This window comes from Chelonia mydas, chromosome 13, assembly GCF_015237465.2.
Source record: "Chelonia mydas isolate rCheMyd1 chromosome 13, rCheMyd1.pri.v2, whole genome shotgun sequence".
NCBI classification, from domain to species: Eukaryota; Metazoa; Chordata; order Testudines; family Cheloniidae; genus Chelonia; species Chelonia mydas.
The window spans coordinates 42,904,121-42,928,398 of NC_051253.2; the positions used below are offsets into that span (position 1 = coordinate 42,904,121).

At 49.6% G+C, this 24,278-nt stretch overlaps 4 gene segments (V, D, J or C); all 4 read left to right on the forward strand.

Moving 5' to 3' along the window:
- The first annotated feature begins 5,030 nt into the window (after nucleotides 1–5,030).
- LOC119567971 lies at nucleotides 5,031–5,548 on the forward strand. The segment is given in 2 exon segments: nucleotides 5,031–5,096; nucleotides 5,190–5,548. Coding segments are annotated over 2 exon segments (405 nt in total).
- A 2,825-nt stretch (nucleotides 5,549–8,373) lies between these two features.
- On the forward strand, nucleotides 8,374–9,086 carry LOC122462631. The segment is given in 2 exon segments: nucleotides 8,374–8,505; nucleotides 8,599–9,086. Coding segments are annotated over 2 exon segments (534 nt in total).
- Nucleotides 9,087–14,460: 5,374 nt separating this feature from the next.
- On the forward strand, nucleotides 14,461–15,579 carry LOC122462683. The segment is given in 2 exon segments: nucleotides 14,461–14,543; nucleotides 14,875–15,579. Coding segments are annotated over 2 exon segments (396 nt in total).
- Nucleotides 15,580–20,494: 4,915 nt separating this feature from the next.
- On the forward strand, nucleotides 20,495–21,089 carry LOC102938823. The segment is given in 2 exon segments: nucleotides 20,495–20,641; nucleotides 20,734–21,089. Coding segments are annotated over 2 exon segments (402 nt in total).
- Nucleotides 21,090–24,278: the final 3,189 nt, after the last annotated feature.

Genomic DNA, 24,278 nt, shown 5'->3' on the forward strand with positions numbered 1-24,278 from the left:
TGGATGAAGATTATCTGGGCCCCCCGATTTAGTCCCATTAAGCTGTTTTGACTTTTGCTTCTACCTCAGATATGGTACTATCTACCTCCATATCCTCATTCCCATTTGTCATGCTACCATTATCCCTAAGATCCTCATTAACCTCATTAAAGACTGAGGCAAAGTATTTGTTTAGATATTGGGCCATGCCTAGATTATCCTTAAACTCCACTCCATCCTCAGTGTTTAGCGGTCCCACTTCTTCTTTCTTTGTTTTCTTTTTATATGGCTATAGAACCTTTTACTATTGGTTTTAATTCCCTTTGCAAGGTCCAACTCTACTTGACTTTTAGCCTTTCTCACTTTATCCCTACATGTTCTGGCCTCAGTAAGGTAGCTTTCCTTGCTGATCCCTCCCATCTTCCACTCCTTGTAGGCTTTCTGCTTTTTCTTAATCCCCTCTCCTAGATGTTTGCTCATCCAGCTTGGTCCTGCCTATGATTTTTTCCCCCTTTCTTGGGATGCAGGCTTCTGATAGCTTCTGCAGTTTTGACTTAAAGTAATCCCAGGCCTCCTCTGCCTTTAGCTCCATAAGTTCTTCAGCCCAATCCACTTCCCTAACTAATTTCCTTAATTTTTGAAAGTCAGCCCTTTTGAAATCAAAAACCCTAGTTGCAGAGGAATCCATCAGCTATCGTATCTAGGAGAATCTGAGCCCTATTAATACTAGCACTTGTCCTCCAGTCTATATCTGGGAAGTTAAAGTCTCCCATGATCACGCAGTTTCCATTAGTATTTACTTCATTAAAAACATTAAAGAGGGCTCTATCCATATCCAAAGTAGATCCTGGCGGTCTATAGCACACCCCAAGCACGATCCCAGGGGAGGCTCTAGTAGTTTTCTTCCCCAATGTAACTTTTTCCCAGACAGACTCTGTCTTATCCATCCCATCGCTTCTTATTTCTTTACATTCTACCTCATCATTGATATACAGTGCTACTCCACCACCTTTACCTTTATTTCTGTCTTTCCTAAACAGCACATACCCTTCAATAGCGGTAGTCCAGTCATGACGACTATTCCACCATGTTTCTGTTATCCCTGTAATATCTGGTTTCACTTCCTGCACCAGTAGCTCTAGTTCCTCCATTTTGTTACCTAGGCTCCTCGCATTGGTGTACAAACATCTTAATTTTTGCTGTTTGGCCTCGCTCACATTCTTTACCCGATTAGGCACGGACATTCTACAGCCAGTATGACCTATTAGACTGGTACCCACACTGCCCTTCCTCCTTATGTCCATTCTCCTACCCACGGCTGTATCCTTTCTTACTTTGTTGTTTTCTTTCCTCTCAATGTTAAAATCCAGAGTGGAGATTACCTGGACATCCCCCAACCAACCATCTCCCACAAATTCCTAGTTTAAAGCTCTCTTAATTAGTTGTGCCAGCCTCCATCCTAGAAGTCTATTTCCTTCCCTACTCAGATGAAGTCCACCCCGAGAGAACTGTCCTCTGTCCATGAATGCCTCCCAGTGGCCATACATCCCAACTCCCTCCTTATAGCACCACTGCCTGAGCCATCTGTGGATAGTCATAATCTTGTCACACCTTTGTTGCCCTTCTCTAGGAACAGGCAGAATCCCACCGAAGATCACCTGAGCCTTGATTTCCTTAAGTGTCTTCCCCAGCCTGACATAGTCTCCCTTGATATGTTCCAGCGAGAATCTATCGGTATCATTTATTCCCACATGAAGGACGATCAGTGGATTCTTTCCCGCTCCCTTTAGGATCCTCTTCAACTAGACTTGAGTTACTCCTGATTTACACTCACTGGGGATCTGGCTATAACCGTGCCTTGGTGGGTCACATCTGAGAATACCAAATTCAGGACAAACTGCTGAGAAATAGGGAAAATACACGCTAAAACTGGTAGTTATTATCTCATAAGATATACCAAACCAGCAACAAAAGTAAACTGATGTTTCACCACACTAGCTGACAAGAAGTCAGAAAAGCAGTTTCCTTAGCTTTTCCAGTGCTTGTATCACCACCAAAACCACTAGACTTAAAGATGAGTGGTTCTTTAAAACAGTTTCATCAAATAAAATCCAGATAACGTCACACCCCCATCGCAAAATTGATGCAGGAAGGGGTGTCCCAGGCACTGCTGAATGCATCATTGGATCTTCCCATTCTTAGTTCTGTATTACTACAGCTTCTAGCCCAAGAGTAGAAGTGTTAGTGTATCACAGAAATAATAGAATCATAAAAGATCAGGGTTGGAAGAGCCCTTAGGAGGTCATCTAGTCCAATCCCCTGCTCAAAGCAGGACCAACACCAGCTAAATCATCCCAGCCAAGGCTTTGTCAAGCCGGGCCTTAAAAACCTTTAAGGATGGAGATTCCACCACCTCCCTAGATAACCCATTCCAGTGCTTCACCACCCTCCTAGTGAAATAGTGTTTCCTTATATCCAACCTAAACCTCCCGCACTGCAACTTGAGACCATTGCTTCTTGTTCTGTCATCTGCCACCACTGAGAACAGCCGAGCTCCATCCTCTTTGGAACCCCCCTTCAGGTAGCTGAAGGCTGCTATCAAATCCCTCCTCACTCTTCTCTTCTGCAGACTAAATAACCCCAGTTCCCTCAGCCTCTCCTCGTAAGTCATGTGCCCCAGCCCCTTAATCATTTTCATTGCCCTCCGCTGGACTCTCTCCAATTTGTCCACATCCCTTCTGTAGTGGAAGGAACAAAACTGGACGTAATACTCCATGTGTGTTCTCACCAGTGCGAATAGAGGGGAATAATCACTTCCGTCGATCTGTTGGCAATGCTCCTACTAATACAGCCCAACTTGCCGTTGGCCTTCTTGGCAACGAGGGCACGCTGCTGACTCATATCCAGCTTCTCATCCACTGTAATCCCCAGGTATTTCTCTGCAGAACTGCTGCTTAGCCAGTTGGTCCCCAGCCTGTAACAGTGCATGGGACTCTTCCTTCTGAAGTACAGGACTCTGCACTTGTCCTTGTTGAACCTCATCAGATTTATTTTGGCCCAATCCTCTAATTTGTCTAGGCCACTCTGGACCCTATCCCTACCCTCCAGCGTATCTACCTCTCCCCACAGCTTAGTGTCATCTGAGAACTTGCAGAGGGTGCAATCCATCCCATCATCCAGATCATTGATAAAGATGTTGAACAAAACTGGTCCCAGGACCGACCCCTGGGGCACTCTGCTTGATACCAGCTGCCAACTAGACATCAAGACATTGATCATTACCCACTGAGCCCGACAATCTAGCCAGCTTTCTATCCACCTTATAGTCCATTCATCCAATCCATACCTTTTTAACTTGCTAGCAAGAATACTGTGGGAGACCGTATCAAAAGCTTTGCTAAAGTCAAGATATATCACATCCACTGCTTTCCCCATATTCACAGAGCCAGTTATCTCATTATAGAAGGCAATCAGGTTGGTCAGGCATGACTTGCCCTTGGTTAACCCATGTTGAATGTTTCTGATCACCTTCCTCTCCTCCAAGTTCTTCAAAATGGATTCCTTGAGGACCTGCTCCATGATTTTGCCAGGGACTGAAGTGAGGCTGACCTGTCTGTAGAATCCATTGTCTGGCTGGGTGTGTCTTCTTTGCTAGGGCTTATGGGCAAGTCTTTCTCTAATAACAATAATAATAACAACTAATAACAATTCCAAGGCTGAACTCTGTCTTAAAGAGATACCATCCATTTTCAGTAGCATGTTAGACCCAAAGTTCTTTTGTCCTTCCATTACCAACCTCTGCTTCCACATGGAATCAGATGTTAGGTTCACTAAGAGACCGAAAGATATATCTAAAGTATTTAGAGATGAAATTTTGCCTGCTATCCCCTGTATTCTCAAGAGATTAACTTCACCGCTGTCTTGGTCTGTAGATTCCGCTACGCAGTCTTCTCTCCGAACCTGAGACACAGACTGTTCCCTCAAAGAGTCAACATGGTGACATTCCTGTTCCAATAACATTGTTTCCCCAACAGGCTGGCCAAGCTCAGTCACTTGGTTATAGGGCTGTTCAACCTCCCAAACAATTTTTATTCCATCTGAGACCTTTTCGGCTATCCACACTGGATTTTTCAAAAGCAAGCTCATGGATCCATACATATCTGAAAGACTCTGACAGTTAGGAACTGAAAATCCCTTAATCAAATCACTTCCACACCTCTCAGTTACAGCAAACTGCTCACAAAATCAACCATGGCAAAAACTACCATGAGGATTCTTCTCCTTAGGAGCTTCTTTAAGCAACAATTCCCCTTTATCTTGCTCCACAGACGCATTGCTCTGCTGAGCCACAACCAACTCCTTCTGAATTTCATTTAAACCCAGAATCACCTCTGGCCCATCTAGAGGAGTTTTATACAACCCCCTTTCAGGCAAGCTGCTAGACTCCATAGTTAAAAGGTTAGAGGCGCTCTCTTTCCCTTTGCAGCCCTTCTTGCTGGCAACACTGCAAGTTACCAAGCTCAACACACACAAGCTTTGGAATTATTTCCTTCGTGTTAAAATTGTCCACACTGTCAGTGGGTAGCACAGTCAAATCATCTTCATGCTCTCCTGGTGCCCTGGTCATGATATCAACCTGGTTAAACAGAGTTGCCAGACCCCCAGCAACACACGAGCAACAGGCAAAATAGAAGCACCAGAATCGCCTGGTCCCTTGTTAAGACACTAGCTGGACACTATGTTATAACACTAGCTCCTATCCACCCCCTCTATCTATCCCCATCCACCCCCTCTATCTATCTATCTATCTATCTATCTATCTATCCTTATTTCTCCAGTTACGGGTCTTCCTCCTTCTCTTGGATCCCCAGCCCCAGACAGTGTGACCGCTCGGGGAAGGAGTTGCTGTTTCTTATAAGGAAGTGGATATGCAAATAAAGGTGTCAGTTTCCTGTTTAAATCTGAGCCTCTCTCTGGCCCGGCTACATCCAGATTCACAGTCCGCGGCCCCCTGTGTCTGTCCAGTTACCAGCCAAGCCGGTGAGAACTTTCCCCTCCAAAACCAGGGAAAATGAGGCTTTGGCTCCACTTTGTTCTCATTACAGCAGCTTTGGAAGGTAATTTCTCCCCCGAAATGCATTGCAGCGGCAGAGGAAGATTGCATTATTGCTATGGGTACTCATATAATTTATAACTTGGTTTATTCCCAGGTGTCCGCTCGCAGGTCCAGCTGGTGGAGTCTGGAGGGGATGTGAAGAAGCCCGGAGACTCTCTCCGCCTCTCCTGCAAAGCCTCCGGCTTCACTTTCAGCAGCTACGGGATGAGCTGGGTCCGCCAGGCTCCCGGGAAGGGATTAGAATGGGTCGCTTATATCAGCAGCTGTGGGAATCCTGTACGCTACCTCGATTCAGTGAAAGGGCGATTCACAATCTCCAGGGATAACTCCAAGAGTGAGCTGTATCTGCAAATGACCGTCCTGAAGCCCGAGGACACGGCCCGGTATCACTGTGCGAGAGACACAGTGAGGGAAGCCGGTCTGAGCTCAGACAAAAGCCTTCCCCTGCAGTAATGAGAGAAGTAGTTTGGTGTTGGGGACATCCAAGTTCTCTAAGTGAAAATGAGATCAGTTCTGGGAAAGGGGCTAGCAACAACAAACCCTTTTTATTCTTATTATTGTTCCTCCTCCTTAATTTTACCGCAGGTGAAGGAGTTGACACCTTTCCACAAAGACAGGCCTCTGCTTATTTTTTGGGACCCTTCCTCTTTCTTTCCTCTGCCAGGGACAAATTCTGAACCCACCCCCAGTCTCCCGGATAGTCACAGATGCATAGACTTCCAAGCCGGAAAGGAGCAGTATGATAAACCAGTTTGACCTCCGGCATAACACAGGCCATAGAGCCTCAGCCTGGTTCATTCGGGTTCAGTCTAGTGCCCTCTTAGTATCAGCCCGGTCAGTGACACATTCGAGCAGAAAGACCTGAACTCTCAGATTTGGGCACCAGTCTACACCAAGTTTGTTTGTTTGTTTGATTGATTTTTCCCCTTTGGTTAGTTGAATACTTTTCCCACCAAAGCTGGCTTTCTGGCACAAGAAACATTTTCCTAGGAGAAAACAAAGCCTGGGTTAAACGAATAAATAAATAACTCCAAAAATATTCATTTTCTGATTTAAATAACAATACAAGAAGGGGGTCAGTGAGAGAAAGAGAGGGAAGGCTGCAGAGGCCCCTTCTCCCGTCGGCCACCAGGGGCAGCAATGAGCAAAGAGCACAGTCCAGCCTGGGGGACAAGACGGAAAAGGGGCACCGGAGGTTGGGAAACATCATTTTCCAACTCTGCACCTACAGAAACTGCTGCTTTGGACATAGGACCCGCCGGTGCCCTTTGACTCCGCCTCGCCTGTAAAGTTTCCGGGCTCCACTTCAGCACTGGGTCCATCTGGAGCGGGTCTCCAGGGCAGAGTACATGGGAAAGAGTTCACACCACACCGATTCAGCGAAACAAGGGCCATTCACTGCCTCCCGAGACAATCCCAACAACCGGCTGCATTTACAAACGAGCAGCCGGAGACCCGAGGACACAGGCCGGAATCACTGTGTGAGAGACTAGACCAGAGTCACAAAGGCCATCACCACAACCAACGGTGGGTTCACACCGCGTCTGGGTTTTAAAATGGGCAAATGTAAGAAAAGACAGGAATTAACCCCAATAGTCAACGTTATGCCAAAGGCACCGATTTGTGCTCAGTTTTATTTTACAGAATGGAGAAGCTGAAATATTTAGAATTTGATTGAACGTCCCGAGGACTGTATAAAATCGTTTCATGTTCTATATTCCTTTGCTTCTTGCAGGGATCATTGCTCTGGAGCTACCAATGCAGGAAATATAAGCAGTAATGAAGCACATAAAGTTCAGTGACAAATGCCCCTAAGGAATGTTATCATTGTTGGAGACATCTATCTAATCTATCTATCTATCTATCTATCCATCCAGTGTGTGTGAATGAGTTTGGGATATGAAAGGGAACATGAGTGGTAATGGGAATGGAAATCTGTGTTTCAGCGTGAATGCTTATACTTGTCTGAATGGAAGTGGGAATGGAAATAGTTTTGTTCTTTTTGTTGTTATCCCTCAATATTACATCACGGGGATGTTGTGAAAACATGTAGCGTTCATATCACACAAGTTCTTTAAACACAACCAGGAGAAAACTTCTGTCTGCACTTTATTGCTAACTAATAAATAATGAAGTAAATGATCTTGATGATGATGCTCAGCGGTGATCGATTTGGTGCTGGTTGTGGTCCCAGTGCCCAGGGTCTCCAGAAGCCGGGAATGGGCGACAGGGGGTGGATCACTCAGTGGTTCCCTGTTCTGTTCGTTCCCTCTGGGGCACCTGGCGTTGGCCACTGCTGGGAGACAAGATACTGAACTAGACGGACCTTTGGTCTCACCCAGTCTGGCCGTTTTATGTTCTTAATTATAGTCTAGGATCCCATAGTCCTAGGCACGGTAAAAACACAGAGCATAAAACTTCTCTCACTCCCACCGAGTTTGCAATCTGAGTGTAAATGGGAAGTGGAGTGTGACTGGGAACAGGAATATAAAGAGGAATATAAATATCAGCCGTGGATCATAATCTTTCTTCACGGTTGCCTGAATCCTCGACTCTCCCCTCAAGAAAACTTCTCAGACACGCCACTCTCGGCCCTCTAATGTCAGGGAGGCTCCGCTGCAAAACCTTAACTCTGTCCTCAGACTCCCCCCCCCCCCCCCCGCCCCACCCAGCTTCTCCCACCTGCACCCACAGGCGGGTCCCCAGACCTGGTCCGAAGTCCGAGCCAGGCTTGCTAAGGTCACGTTCCTTGTGTCACAGATCATGTCAATGTATCTGGTCACTACTGGGAAGGGAAAGGGGCTTCCCTCCAAAATCCCTCCCAGCATCATGGGAAATCTTCCCTCTCCAGAGGGGGGCCCAGACGAATGGATCCCTGGGACACGACCCCCCGCCACCAGACACTGACCCCACTGACCGGACATTGCATATCCCTTGTGCGCGTGGAACGGGGATTCAGAGCTGATAATCCGCCCCCCGCCGCCCCCCCTTCCACAATATCACATTACAATAGTCAGGCCCTTAGTTCCTACATGATACAGTCCCTGCAGGGAGCTGTTCATTCCTCCCAGGTGTGCAAAAGTATGAGGGGGACCCCAGCACCCTGTGTCCGGCGCTGCACAGACACTCCGGTTGGGACACTCTGACTCCTGCACCCGGAGCCCTTGGGCGAGTCAATCCATCACTGACAGCAGGAGTGTGTGTCTCTTATAAAGCGGGGCATGCAAATGAGGGAGACAGTTTCCTGTTTAAATCTGAGCCTCCCTCTGCCCAGGCTGCACCCGGAGACACAATCCGCAGCCCCCTGGGTCGGTGCAGTCACCAGCCAGTCCCCTGAGAACTTTCCCCTCCAGCACCCGGGAAAATGGGATTTTTGCTCCTTGTCATTGTCGCTGTAGCAACTTTGGAAGGTATTTTCCTCCTCTGAAGACCTGGCAGAGTTCGAAGAATATTGTGTTCTCGCTGTTTTTATACCGATATTAATGGCCTGTCTTTATTCCCAGGTGTCCGGTCGCAGACGCTGGTGGAGTCCGGAGGGGGTGTGAAAAAGCCCGGAGACTCTCTCCGCCTCTCCTGCAAAGCCTCCGGGTTAGACTTCAGCAGCTATCCGATGAACTGGGTCCGCCAGGCTCCCGGGAAAGGATTAGAATGGGTCGCTGTTATAAGCTATGATGGGGGTAGTACACACTACCTCGATGCAGTGAAAGGGCGATTCACCATCTCCAGGGAGAACTCCAAGAGTGAGCTGTATCTGCAAATGACCGGCCTGAAGCCCGAGGACACCGCCCGCTATTACTGTGCGAGAGACACAGTGACACGAAACCGGTTTGTGATCATACAAAAACCCAGGCTGCGGAATCGCCCTTCTCCCGGCGGCCGCGCGGGGGAGCAGCGACACCCGCCGCTTCGGGCTCGGGCAGGAGACCCGGCACCCGGGGGAATGGAACACAAACCTCCCGCCAGTTTTAACCCTTCCGTTCCCGGACTCTGAATGGCTCATTTCCATACCCCAGAAATGGAGGCCGGGGTGTGGAAATGGGCCATGCAGGGTCCGGGCGGGGCTGGGGGGCAGAGATCACCCGGCGCCGGAATAAACCCCGCTCCGCTGCGCCGGGGGATGTGGCACTGCCGGGACTTTCCAAAGAGACTCGAGCATTTTTTCCATCTATTTGACAGCTGGAAATCACAGCCCTGGGGTAAACGGTGCAGCTCAGGATCCTGCCGACAATAAAGTGCCCCCATGTCACAGAGTCACCATGGAGATAAAAGGCCCCGCCCCTCAGCCCCCGCTGGCATCACTCAGCCCAGCGCTGGCCCGCAGGGCATTGGGGACAGTCACATGGCTAAGGGCTGTGGACAGGGACACGGTGGGATTTCATGGGGTCGCTCAGGGGGAGGCGGCTGCCGAGGGAGAAGCAGAGGTCCATGGGTGGCACAAGGGTCACAGACCGCAGCTCCCACTGACTGAGATTCACCATCTCCAGAGACAATCCCAACAACCTGCTGCATCTGAAAATGACCGGCCTGAAGCCCAGGGGCACCGCCCGCTACCACTCCCGGTTCCCGGGCAATGTGTCTCCTCTTCCTGCCCAGAGCCCCGATGGGTTGCGGTGCACAGATCTCTCGCTTCATCTGTGAGCTCCAATCCGGAGTGAGTCCTGTTCTGAGTCGCTCTCCCCTCGGAGACCTGGCACGTTGACTCTCCCGGGTCCCATCCCTGTGTGTGTGGGAAAGACCCCAGGAATATTCATGCCTAGACTCAAGCTATAGTCACTAGATTATTCTTCCGTCCCATGGCTGGGGAAATAAACAAGGAGTCTTTACACTGGTGCCTGTTGTAGATCCTAGGTGGGGAAGAGAAATTTGATAACGGGCTCTTCAGTCTGGCAGACAAAGGTACAACAGGATCTGATGCTGGAAGCTGAAGCTAGACATTGTGCAGCTGGAAAGAAGGTGATTTTTTAAAAAGACATTGAGGTGAATTAAAGATTGGAACAACTGATCAAGAGTCATGGTGGATTCTCCGTTACTAGCAACTATCGTCTCTATGATTCTGTGTCTTTCAGAAAATAAACAAATGCAAAATCCATCAAGGGAGATTTAGGTTAGATATGGGGGGTGGGGTGGGGGGAGGACTTTCTAAGGATAAGCATATCTAACTATCCGCATTGGAACCGGTTACCTAGGGAGGTTGTGAAATCCCCATCACTGGAGGTTTTTAAGAACAGATGAGGAAATGTTCCACCAGGAGAGACCTGAGAATCCCTTCCACCAAGGAGACCCCTCTATCCTGGAAAATGATCCCTCATGCTCCCAGACCTTTGGAGGCGGGCCAGTCCTTGCTTACAGATAACCCCAGAACCTGAAGCAAATACTCATCAGTAACTACACACCACACCACAGAAACACTAACCCAGGAAACAATCCTTGTAACAAACCCCGTTCGCAACTCTGTCCACATATCTACTCAAGGGACACCATCACAGGACCCAACCACATCAGCCACACCATCAAGGGCTCGTTCACTTTCACATCTACCAATGTGATATATGCCATCATGTGCCAGCAATGCCCTCTGCCATGTACATTGGCCAAATCGGACAGTCTCTACACAAAAGAATAAATGGACACAAATCAGACATCAAGAATTGTAACATTCAAAAACCAGTAGGAGAACACTTCAACCTCCCTGGACACTCAATAACAGACTTAAAAGTCACCATTCTTCAACCAAAAAACCTTCAAAAACAGACTTCAGTGAGAAACTGCAAAACTGGAATTAATCTGCAAACTGGGCAGCATCAAATTAGGCCTGAATAAAGACTGGAAGTGGCTGAGTCACTGCAAAAAATAATTTCCCCTCTGTTGATACTCACACCTTCTTGTCAACTGTTGGGAATGGGCCACATCCACCCTGATTGGATTGGCCTCATTAGCACTGACCCCCCACTTGGTAAGGCAACTCCCATCTTTTCAAGTGCTGTATATTTATACCTGTATTTTCCACTCCATGCATCTGATGAAGTGGGTTATATCCCACAAAAGCTTGTGCCCAGATAAATGTGTTAGTCTCTAAGGTATCACAAGTACTCCTCGTTGTTTTTACTGATACAAACTAACAGGGCTACCCCTCTGAAACCTCTCCTCAGCATTTCCTATGGGGTAGGTCAGGCAGCTTCCCAATCAGTGTGCTGGCTTTTGCAGATCTCATTATCAAGTACCTAACCCACCTCTACACATACATCCTTACCTCTAGGGCAGCCCCACCAGCCCAGATGGGGAATGGCAGGGGACGGCTCCTCTCACACCCCTCTGCTGGCCCCTTCTCAGCCGCAAGGGCTAGTCCCAGCCAGTGTCTTCTCCAGGTTCTCCCACTGGGCCTCCTGGTGTCAGACCATCACACAACAACTCAGTCCCCTCCCAGGGGCAGCTCTAAACCACCAGTCCTTCCCCACCTCCAGGGCTTGACTTCAGTTCCCCCCGTTGTGACGGTACTGGGTCCCTGGGCTTCTCCCTCTCGGAGTCCATGTGCAACTTAAACCAGCCTTCCACCCCTCCTGTGCTCTTGGGCCCCAAGGCCCAGGCCGGTGGGGTGCGGGGGGCAAATGGGGCAATTGTCCCAGGGCCCAGGCAATTTAAAAGGACCCTTTTAAATTGCCCAGGCATGGGAGGCTAGCCCCTGGCTCCACCCCTTCCACCTGCGCCCTCCCCGTGTCCAGAGCCTGGAGACCCCCCACAGCCAGAGGAGCCAGCCACAGCCCCATCCCCACCCCCGCCCAGAGGACCCCTGGTCTGATGTGCCTGCTGCACATGAGGGAATGAAGAGCCTCCCTCCCACCTTATTAATGGAACCCCATAGGCTGGTTCCACTAATTAGGTGCCCCCTGGACCCTGCAGAGGAGGTGGAAGAAGGTGAAGTGATGGGAGAAATAGGGGGTATGTGGCGGTCAGTGGGGTGAGGTGGGGGTGGGGGGTTTGGAGTGTCCCAGACCCAGCCAGGCTGGGGAGAGAAGGCTGTAGGGGATGGAGATCAGGCTTTGTGTGTGTGTGTGGGGGGGGGGGGGGGGGGTGCCAAGATTTCTGGCGAGTTGTTGGCATTTTGGGGCCTGTGGCTACCTGGGCATGATTTTATGGATAAAGTAGACCAATCCAAGGTTTAAAGAAATAGATCTGTGGTTTTATTTTGATTGGTGTCACTTTAAGAAGCTGCTTTATGCTATTTACTCTGTGGTAGACACTGATCCTGCAAACAGGTCTGCCTGTGGAGGGCTCCCATGCATGGGCATTTGCAGGATTGGGGCTTTAGTGAATGAATTCTGGAGCAAAAGCAGGTGGATAGGCCTAGCTCTGGGGTGGGCAAACTACTGCCTGCGGGCTGGATCCGCCCATCAGGGCTTTGGATCTGGTCCGTGGGATTGCCACCCTGGTGGTGCTGCAAGGCTAAGCGGGGGGAAGCGGCCGGCACCACGTCTCTGTGGCCTCTGGGGGAAGGGGAGGGGGGCAGAGTGCTCCTTGCGCTGCCCTCCCCTGCAGGCACCACCCCCTCCAGCTCCCATTGGCAGGGCACAGGGAACCTCAGCCAATGGGAGCTTCAGGGGAGGTACCTGCAGGCAAGGGTAGTGCGCGAATCCCTCTGCTGCCCCCTGCCTGCCCCCAGGGGCCGCAGGGACCTGGTGTCATCTTCTTCTGGGAGTGGCGCAGGGCCAGAGCATGCAGGGAGCCTGCCTTAGCCCTGCTGTGCACCACTACCACTCAAGGTCAGCCGCATCAGGCTGGAGCCTGCACCTCACACCCCAACCGCTGCCCTGAGCCCCCTGCTGCACCCTGCACCCCTCCTGTACCCCAACCCCCTGCCCTGAGCCCCTTCCTGCACACCATACCCCCTCCCCCACCCCACACTCTCTCCCCCACCCCAGCCCCCTGCCCCAGTCCTACATTCATGGCCCTGCATGCAATTTCCCCACCCAGATGTGGTCCTCGGGCCAAAAAGTTTACCCGCCCCTGGAATAGAGAGAATCTTATTTAGTGGCTAGTAATGCGGAAATAGAATTCGCCTCGGTTACTATGACTAATTAGGTTTCTGCCCTTCCACTCCCTTAGTTCATGTTTACAAAGAGGAAGAAAAGCAAGAGACATTTTATCAAGGCTGGTTTCAGAGTAGCAGCCGTGTTAGTCTGTATCCGCAAAAAGAACAGGAGGACTTGTGGCACCTTAGAGACTAACACATTTATTAGAGCATAAGCTTTCCTGAGCTACAGCTCACTTCATCGGATGCATTCTCTAATATGCTCTAAGCTTATGCCCAAATAAATGTGTTAGTCTCTAAGGTGCCACAAGTCCTCCTGTTCTTTTTGTAGAAAGATTGGTGGTGGAACAGTCTCCTCCCCCTCCCCCCCCACCCACCCAGCTTTTGCACACCAACATTTTGCCACTATTCGCACAGACCTGCAGAAGGCTGAATGGTGCTTGTGTAGCGTGTTGTCGCTGCTGACCAATTCAAGACTGAACTGTGATATATAAGGACAAGTGGGGGGAGGTAGTTAAAGGTTTGGTTTTGCTTCCTGAGTAACTTCAGGATCCTTCTTACCCAGCGGGCTGTCACCTGAACACAGCTGGTTAGGACACTGCCCAAGAAAACCACCAAGCCGTCTTAGTGTGGGATTTCCAAAGGCACCCAAATGATTTAGGCACCCGCATCCCATTGCTTGGCAATGGGAATGGGACTCCTCGCTCCTTCGGCCTCCTTTGAAAATCTCAGCCTAAGTGACTGGCCCAAGATCACAAAGTGACTCTGTAGCAGAGACAAAATCGACCCCAGGGTCCCTGATTCACAGCCCATAAAACACCCCGACGTGCACTTTGCAGAGAACTATGAAGCCCTGGAGCGTCAGGAGAGGGACTGCTGGGGCCTCTGCCTGTTCCAGCTTCCGTGTTCTAAATCCCCGGGGAGGGCTCTCATGCCATGGACTTGGACGGGGCGAGCGCGTTGGAAACAGCTGTGGAGACGGGTTTGGTCCAGGGACCAGACTGACAGGAACAGGCCGTGAGGAAGCATGCTCTCAGGTTGTCTGTAGGTCATGCCCTGAGCCTGCTGGCGGGGAATCCTTCTTCCCCTTCTGTTTTCACACAGCCCCGTTCTCCCGCTCGGAGTTCTGGTCTCTTCTCTACTATATCGGGTCGCCCCCCGACCATCACTGCCCCACGCCCGCCCCCCCATCAGCCTCTCGCCTAGTCTGCCCTCCCGCTGAATTCAGACCCTTTTATTTCCAACCCGCCCGCTCTCCTCCGAATATGCAAAACTGCCACCTCCGACTTCCTATTTAACCACCGACTCCGGTATCTCAGCCAAAGGCCCCACACCTGGCTCAGGGATTTACTGGGCTGCGCTCCCATCCCACCACCATGCTGGGCCCGCTGAGAATCTGCATTCTCCTGGTTGGACTCTCATGTGGGTTTGTTTGTCTGTTCACCCGTCGATTGTAGGTCGCTCTGCAGTTCATGGGCTGAGCGTTTTTTCCTAAAGTTCCTAAGTTATCTAGGAACGTCTATCTAGGAAAATCAATAGTATTCGTGCTCCTAAATAATGTGAGTGCTTTAGAAAATCCCCTCTACAATTCATCCCGCGTGGGAAGACATTGAGATGCGGGGAGTCATAGTAGGGAGTGTTTAGACTAATCTCTACATACTGGCCTGTCTCCTTCTCTCTAGTGTATCTGTCTGTCTCTCTGATCTGTTGATTTTAAACATTACTTTTAACCGCCCGCTTTGTTTCTCCCCAGGGGCCCGAGCACAGGTGGTTCTGACCCAGTCCAGCCCGGAGATTAAGAAACCCGGGGAACCCACTAAACTGACCTGTACCGTGAGCGGCTTTGCTCTCAGCAGCCATGGTATGAACTGGGTCCGGCAGGCTCCGGGAAGGGGGCTGGAGTGGCTGATCTACTATTATTCCTCCTCCAGCAGCAGCTACTCCCCGGCAGCCCAGGGGCGATTCACAGCCTCCAAGGACAGCTCCAGCGTCTACCTACACAGGAGCAGCCTGAAGCCCGAGGACACCGCGGTGTATCCCTGGGCGAGGGACACAGTGAGGGGAAGCCGGTCTGGGCTCAGACACAAACCGCCCCGGTGCTAGTTTAAAAAGAAGCCCCCAGCAGGTGGCGCTCCGGAGCTACACGCAGCAAGGGGCCCATGGCCGCAAAGACACTCAGACCTGGACCGGCTGGTCTCCCCCCTTTGTCCTCCTCTCCCTGCATCCACAAGACTGACATAATCGTTTAACCAAATGCAGCAAAAGGAGCCGGATTGTCTCTCTCCTGCGGCTTGTCTTCCTTTGCCTCAAACAAACCCAGGCTGGGAAAGGAAAACAGTTAAGCGCTAATTAGTACGTGTCATTTATTTGCTTCTCTCCGGCATGAGGGTGGAGCTGCTTCTACTGCTCCCAATGAAGTCAATTGTTATTTATTATTCTGTATGATGCCCCTAGGAGTCACGGTCAGGGATCCGAGCTCTGTTGTGCCAGGCGCTGCACAAACGGATCAAAAAGCCGGTCAGAGCCCCAGGAAGCTTATGAACTGTAAGACAAGAGACAACAGATGGGCGGGGAGAGATACATGGGGGCAGGGCCGTCCTTAGGCATAAGCAGCTGCGTAGGGCACCAAATTGCCCCAAATTTCATGGTGCCCTAGGCAGCTGCGTGCTGCATTCGCGGCAGCCCCAGCGACCAGCCCTAACCCTCGGCTGCCCCCCTCCCCCCGCAGGCTCTGCCCACTGCAGGGGGCAGGGCCGTCCCTGCGGGGGCTGGGGCCCCGGACAACTCCCTCCGCCCCACCCCTTCCCCTTCCCCCCCGGCCCGCCTCCATCCCACCTCTTCCCCCAGCGACCCCGCACTCAGCGGCAGCGGCGGGAAGCGGAGCAGCCGGGCCCCCGCCCGCTCCACTTCGCCAGCTCCCAGCCGCGGGGCTCCGCTTCCTGCCGCCGGTGATTGCTGGGAGCTTGGGGAAAGGATCGGCCCTGCACTCGCTGGCGCTGGAAGCGGAGCGACGCGGCCCCAGCCCGCTCGCTTCCCTTGCCCCAGCCGTGTCGCGGGGCGGGGGGTTAGGGAAATGTTTCCCTGCCCCATCCCCATCAGCGGAGTAGATCGGGCTGGGGCCGGGCTGCTTCTCTTCCCGCTGCTGCCAGTGAGTGCGGGGGATCCCTTCCCCCAAGCCCCCTCCCCAGAGCGACACGGCTGGGGCCGGGGCGAGGGAAGCGGACCGGGCTGCTCCCGGCCCCCATTAATCCTTTGGGCCTGTGGGGCCCCCAAAAGTGCCCCCCCCCAGCTCCTGCCTACCAGACCCTGGGGTGGGGAGGCCTGGGGCCCCACACAGCCCCCCCCCCAGCCGGGGGCCGTGTAAGGCACCCAAATGGCTAGGGAGGGCCCTGCATGGGGGAGGAGAGGACAAGGAACCAATGAGACAGAGCTGGTCAGCATGATCGGCAGTGACAACTCAGCAAACCAGCAGCCGGTTGTCAATACTTTCGTATGCTCCAGGGCAGAGGAGGATTTTAGGAGAGCTTGGAAGGGAAATAATGAGGCAGCGTTGACCAAACGCCCCACTCCGCCCACCCTATCCCGCTCCCAAGGCGAGGCGCAGCCGGGGAAAAGCGGAAGGCTACTTGTTCAAATAGTTAACAAATGGACAAAGGAGGCTCACGTAGGAAGATGGGAATTGTCACAGTGGATGAGAACAGGCAGGGAACGAGTCCATTCCCCTGCCTCCTCTAGCGGTAAACACCAGCTGCATGAACCTTGCAATGGGCAGTTATAGATAATCTAACCACAGGAGAGTTTCCTCTGTGCCGCTCCAGCCTTGTATATTGGTTTCTCCCATAAATCAGTTTAATCCAAACAACACAAAGCCAATGTTATTAATAGTGACGTCTTAGACCAAGGCAGAAAGAGGGGGAAAGTATTACAGTGACACCTAAAGCTCGATCTAAAATTATCAAATGTTAAAAAACTATAAAGGGTTTAAAGGGATATTCACCTTTAATCCGTATGTGATCACTGCGCCTGTGGTCTTCTCCGTCCTCCCTTCATGCGCACAGAGCCCCCGCTGGAGTCAGAGACAGGGTCAGTTCTCAGCGAACGTCCTGTGCTCGGAGAGACCAAGAAAGAGGCATCTGGGACAACCCCTGGGGAGCCATTTTGGCAACACAGATTACACGGTAATCACTAACGGGGAAGGTTTTTCACCTGCCCTAAACAACATGGGCAGAGGCAGTTACTGTAGCCCTTGCCCTTATATTGGCCTAGTTCCAAGCAGCTGTGTGCATGGATTGGAAAGGGAGAGTTCTTCTTCCAGTGATTGTTCGTGTCCATTCCAAGCAGGTGTGTGCTCATGAAAGCTTATGCTCAAATACATTTGTTAGTCTCTAAGGTGCCACAAGTACTCCTCGTTCTTTTTACAAAATGAAAGTTGCAGAATTTCCTTCTGCCATACGCCTCACGGGGGCAGCACTTCCACAGACAATCCAGCACTAGACACAGGAACGGGATCTGCAACCAGAGGGAAAACAAAATATCTGTCATCAGGTTTCAAATCTCTATATCCATCTATGATCGTATGTCCATAAAAACTGGGACTTCTGGAATATTAAGATGTCCTGGGATTAGAGGGAAGGTTCTCTCATGGATTGGTAACTGGTTAAAAGATAGGAAACAAAGGGCAGGAATAAACGGTCAGTTTTCAGAATGGAGAGAGGTAAATAGTGGTGTCCTCCAGGGGTCTGTACTGGGCCCAGTCCTATTCAACATATTCAGAAATGATCTGGGAAAAGGGGTAAACAGTGAGGTGGCGAAATTTGCAGATGATAAAAAACTATTTAAGATAGTTAAGACCCAGGCAGACTGTGAAGAGCTACAAAAGGATCTCTCAAAACTGGGTGACTGGGCAACAAAATGGCAGACAAAATTCAATGTTGATAAATGCAAAGTAATGCACATGGGAAAACATAATCCCAACTATACATAGAAAATGGTGGGGTCTAAATTGCCACTAAAGAAAGTGTATGACTAAATACCTTTGTTAGTCTTTAAGGTGCCACAGGACTCCACATTTTTTTTTTTTTAAATAAGGAAGTGTTATTTACTCCTTCTCATAACAGAAGAACTAGGGGTCACCAAATGAAAGTAATAGGCACCAGTTTTCAAAGAAACAAAGGGAGTATTTCTTCATTCAGCACACAGTCAACCTGTGAAACTCTTTGCCAGAGGATGTTGTGAAGGCCGAGACTATAACAGGGTTTAAAAAGAACTAGATAAGTTCTTATTAGTCAGGGTGGACAGGGATGGTGTCCCTAGCCTCTATTTGCCACAAGATGGGAATGGGAGACAGAGAAGGGATAACTTAATGTTTACTTGATCTGTTCATTGCCTAGGGCACCTGGAATTGCCCATGGTCAGAAGACAGAATACTGGGCTAGATGGACCTTTGGTCTGATACAATATGGCCATTCTTCTGGTCATATTTGAATGTGTCCTTTATCACAGTGGTTTTCAAACTTCTGCCCTGTGGACCCCCTTCACATAGTAAGCCTCTGAACGTGACACCCCCTTATACATTAAAAATACTTTTAAATATATTTAACACCATTATAAATGTTGGAGGCAAAGTGGGGTTTAGGATGGAGGCTGACAGCTCATGACCCCCCATGTAATAACCTTGTGACCCTCCGAGGGGTCCCGACCCCCAGTTTGAGAACCACTGCTTTATCATACACCAAAGTAAAAATGCACACAACCACCCGGATAGTTACAGATTCACAAAATTAAGGGGAGGAAAGGAGCAGTATGATACTCCAGTCTGACCTCCTGCATAATACATGCCATAAATCCTCAACCTGATTAACTGGGGTTCAGTCTAGCACCCTCTTTGCTTCAGCATGCTGTGATTCCGCTTTCTTTCACCACTGTCAGTGATACATTCCAGCAGAAGGGCCGTGATCTCTCAGCTTTTGGCACAAGAACCCACTAAGTTTGTCTGTTTTGTTTGTTTGTTTGCTTTTCTGGTTAGTTGAGTAATTTTTCAGCAAAAGCTGGCTTTTTCTGGCACAAGGAGCATTTTCCTATGAGCAAAAAAATCGTAGATTAAAAGAATAAATAACCCCCAAAATATATATTTTCTACTTTTAATGATAATACAAAAAGTGGGGATCAGTGAGAGAAGGGGGGAGCAATGAGAAAACAGCACAGCCTTGGGGACAAGACTGAAGAGGGGCTTTGGGGGTTGGAAAACATATTTTTTTCATCTCTGTCCCTAGATAAACGGCTCGTTTGCACATCGAACTTGCAGGTGCCCTTTGACTTCGTCTCTTTTCTAAAGTCTCCAGGTTCCACTTCAGCGCTGGGTCACTTAGGCTCCCGGGAAGCGTCTGGAGTGGGTCTCCAGGGCGCAGGATACACGAAATTGTTCCCATTACACCGATTCAGCGAAAATGTGGTCCATTGTCTCCCGAGACAATCCCAGCAACCCTCTGTATTTACAAAGGAGCAGCAGGAGACGGGAAGACACCGCCCGGTATCACTGTGTGAGAGACTAGACCACAGCGACAAAGCCCATCACCAAAACCAACAGTGGGTTAACATCGTGTTTGTCTCTTAACATGACCAAATTTAAGAAAAGACAGGAATCAACCCCAATAGCCAACACAAAGGCACTGATTTGTGCTCAGTTTTAGTTTACAGATTCCCCGTATAAATGGGAAGTGGAGTCTGAATGGGAATGGGAATAGAAGTGTGAACACGAATATGAATATCAATCGTGAATAACAATCTCCCTTCAAAAAGAAAAGGAGTACTTGTGGCACCTTAGAGACTAACCAATTTATTTGACCATAAGCTTTCGTGAGCTAGAGCTCACTTCATCGGATGCTGTAGCTCACGAAACCTTATGCTCAAATAAATTGGTTAGTCTCTAAGGTGCCACTAGTCCTCCTTTTCTTTTTGCTGATACAGACTAAGACGGCTGCTACTCTGAAATCTCCCTCCAGTGCTGTCTGAAGTCTCCCCAGACACGGACCCCACTGACTGGACGTTACATGTCCCCTCTGCGCATGGGACGGGGCTCCAGAGAGGAGTCCCCCCTCTCCTCGCCATATCACTTTACAATAACCAGGCCCTAAGTTCCTGGGTGAGGAAATACAGTCACTGCAGGGAGCTGTTCATTCCTCCCAGGGGTCCGAATGTCTAATGAGGATCCCAGCGCCCGGCGCTGCACAGACACACAGGACGGGACACTCTGACTCCCACACCCGGAGCCCTAGAGCGAGTCAATCCGATCACTGGCAGCAGGAGTGTGTGTCTCTTATAAGCAAAGGGGTATGCAAATGAGGGAGACAGTGTCCTGTTTAAATCCGTGCCTCTCTCTGCCCAGGCTGCACCCGGAGACACAATCCGCAGCCCCCTGGCTCTGTGCAGTCACCAGCCAGTCCCCTGAGAACTTTCCCCTCCAGCACCCGGGAAAATGGGATTTTTGCTCCTTGTCATTGTCGCTGTAGCGGCTTTGGAAGGTATTTTCCTCCTCTAATAACTGTCAGTGAAGAATATTGTGTTATCGCTGCTTTCTATGTCTATATTTACAATGGCCTGTCTTTATTCTCAGGTGTCCGGTCCCAGACGCTGGTGGAGTCCGGAGGGGGTGTGAAAAAGCCCGGAGACTCTCTCCGGCTCTCCTGCAAAGCCTCCGGGTTCACCTTCAGCAGCCACTGGATGGATTGGGTCCGCCAGGCTCCCGGGAAGGGACTTGAATGGGTCGCTGCTATAAACTCCGGTGGGGGCAATACATATTACCCTGATTCAGTGAAAGGGCGATTCACCATCTCCAGGGATAACTCCAAGAGTGAGCTGTATCTGCAGATGACCGGCCTGAAGCCCGAGGACACTGCCCGGTATCACTGTGCGAGAGACACAGTGAGGGAAGCCGGTCTGAGCTCAGACGAAAACCTCACCCTGCAGTAATGAGAGAAGCAGTTTGGTGATGGGGGCGCCCAAGGTCTATAAGTGAAAATGAGATCAGTTCTGGGAAAGGGACTAGCAACAACCAATCCTTTTTATTGCTATTATTTCCCTCTTCTTTGATTTTACCCAAGGTGAAGGAGTTTATACAAGGACAGAACATTCTTATTTGAGTCCCTTCCTCTTTCTTGCCTCTGCTGGGGACAAATTCTGAGCCGGCACACAACCTGCCGGGGAGCCACAGATACCTAGACTTAAAGGCCGGAAAGGAGCAGTATGATAAACTAGTCTGACCTTGTGCAAATACAAGCCATAGAGCCACAACCTGGTTCATTCCCGTTCCGTCCAGGACCCTCTTCACTTCACTATGCTGGATTCCGCTTAGTGTCACCACGGTCAGTGACACATTCCCGCAGAAGGGCCGTGACCGCTCCGCTTTTGACACTAGAACCCGCCCAGTTTGTTTGTGCGGTTGCTTTGTTTTCTGTTCCTTTGTCTGGTTAGTTGAACTATTTTCCACCTATGGTGGGTTTTCTGGGCCAAGGAGGGTTTTCCTAGGAGACAAAAATCCTGGTTTAAATGGATAAATAAATAGTCATCCACAATATTCATGTCTGGTTTAAATAACAATACAAAAACGGGGGTCGGTGAGAGAAAGAGAGAGGGAAGGCTGCAGAGTCCATTTCTCCCTTCCGCCACCAGGGGCAGCAATGAGCAAACAGCACAGTCCAGCCTTGGGGACAAGACGGAAAGGGGGCACTGGAGGTTGGGAAACATCATTTTCCAACTCTGCACCTACAGAAACTGCTTTGGACATAGGACCTGCCGGTGCCCTTTGACTTCACCTAGCCTGTAAAGTCTCCGGGTTCCACTTCGGCGCTGAGTCCCTCTGGAGCAGGTCTCCAGGGTGGAGTACATGGGAAAGAATTCACACTACAAAGATTCAGCGAAACAAGGGCCATTCACTGCCTCCCGAGACAATCCCAACAACCGGCTGTATTTACAAACGAGCAGCCGGAGACCCGAGGACACAGGCCGGAATCACTGTGTGAGAGACTAGACCAGAGTCACAAAGCCCATCACCAAAACCAACGGTGGGTTCACACCGTGTTTGGCTCTTAAAACGGGCAAATCTAAGAAAAGACAGGAATTAACCCCAATAGTCAACGTTATGTCAAAGACACCGATTTATGCTCGGTTTCATTTTACCGAATGGAGTAGATGAAATAGTTAGAATTTGATTGAACGTCCCGAGGACTGTATAAAATCGATTCACGTTCCATATTCCGTTATTACTTGCAGGAATCATTGGTCTGACACTACCATGGCAGGAAATATAAACAGTGATGAATCACATAAAGTTGTGAGCCAAATGCCTCTGAAGAATGTTATCATTGTTGGAGACATCTATCTGTCTATCTATTCTGTTTTCTTAACACTGTATCTTTTGTCATTGTAGTTTGTTCATTCAAATTATTTATTTCATTCAGTTTTTCAAATCATTTTACTATTTTCCATTTCATTTTTAAGGCATTCTTTTAAAATTCCATGCATGTTGGGAACCTAACGTTTTAGGACTATTTCAGCCGAAATTCACTATGTGGAGATAGCAAAATTCCCGTCAGTAATGCCTATCAATAATATTCTCTAAAGCACGAAACTGACTAAGGAACTCAAGCTCCATTTTCAGCAATGACTTAGGAATTCTGAAGTCTAAGGTCTTGTCTACATGGTCCTGCAGTTCGGACTACAGGGGTGTGACTAGCAATGTGCACCAAAGTGCTACATGGTAACTTTCTTGTGTGTGCGCTGCAGGTGTGAACTAAAGATTCCCAGTGAGCAATGACATAGCCCTCTTCAAGCAGGAATACATTCTTGTGAAGGAGGAACCTTGTAGTCTGCACCCGCAGCATCCAAAGGGGGAGTTTCAGCACAGAACTTTGGTGTGCCCTGTGTTCACAGCTCCTATTAATACAGCACAATATGCCATTAGCCTTCTTGGCAACAAGGTAATATTGTTGACTCATATCCAGTTTCTCATCCACTGTAATCCCCAGGTCCTTTTTTGCAAAACTGCCACTTAGCCAGTCGATCCCCAACCTGTAGCAGTTCATGGGATTCTTCCTTCCTAAGTGCAGGACTCTGCACTTGTCCTTGTTGAACCTCATCAGATTTCTTTTGGCCCAATCCTCTAATTTGTTTAGGTCACTCTGGACCCTATCCCTACCCTCCAGCATATTTACCTCTCCCCCAAGCTTAGTGTCACCCAGGAACTTGCAGAGGGTGCAATCCATCCCATCATCCAGATCTTTAATGAAGATGTTGAACAAAACCGTCTCCAGGACCGACCCCTGGGGCACTCCATTTGATACTGGCTGCCAACTAGACATCGAACTGTTGATCACTACCCATTGAGCCCAACAATCTAGCCAGCTTTCTGTCCACCTTATGGTCCATTCATCTAATCCATACTTCTTTAACTTGCTGGTAAGAATACTGTGCATCTGATGAAGTGAGCTGTAGCTCATGAAAGCTTATGTTCAAATAAATTGGTTAGTCTCTAAGGTGCCACAAGTACTCCTTTTCTTTTTGTGGGAGACTGTATCAAAAGCTTTGCTAAAGTTAAGGCATATCACGTCCAGCACTTTCCCACTATCCACAGAGCCAGTTATCTCATGACAGAAGGCAATCAGGTTGGTCAGGCATGACTTGTCCTTGGTGAATCCATGCTGACTGTTCCTGATCACCTTCGACTCTTCCAAGTGCTTCAAAATGGATTCCTTGAGGACCTGCGCCATGATTTTTCTGGGGACTGAGGTGACTGGTCTATAATTCCCTGGATACTCCTTCTTCCCTTTTTTAAAGATGGGCACTATATTTTGCTTTTACTTCCACTGAGCTGGTTGTGGACATCCAAATCCTCTTGGTGGTTATAAAATCTCTGCCTTAGCTCCCCTAGTGCAGTTTTCATTCATTGTTTGAAAAGCACCTGGCAAAGGAAGAGAAGCAAGGTTTATCCACCTTTTTCAGCTAGGGGAAAATTAGGTGCTTTTAAAAATCACCCCCACAGATCCTGCCCTCATCCAAGATTTGGTGGGATTTTCAAAGGGTCTGAAAGGATTTGACAACCCGAGCCTATATTGTTTCCTTTGATACGTTGGTGTTTATGCCATGCGAGGCAGTGGCCAGGAC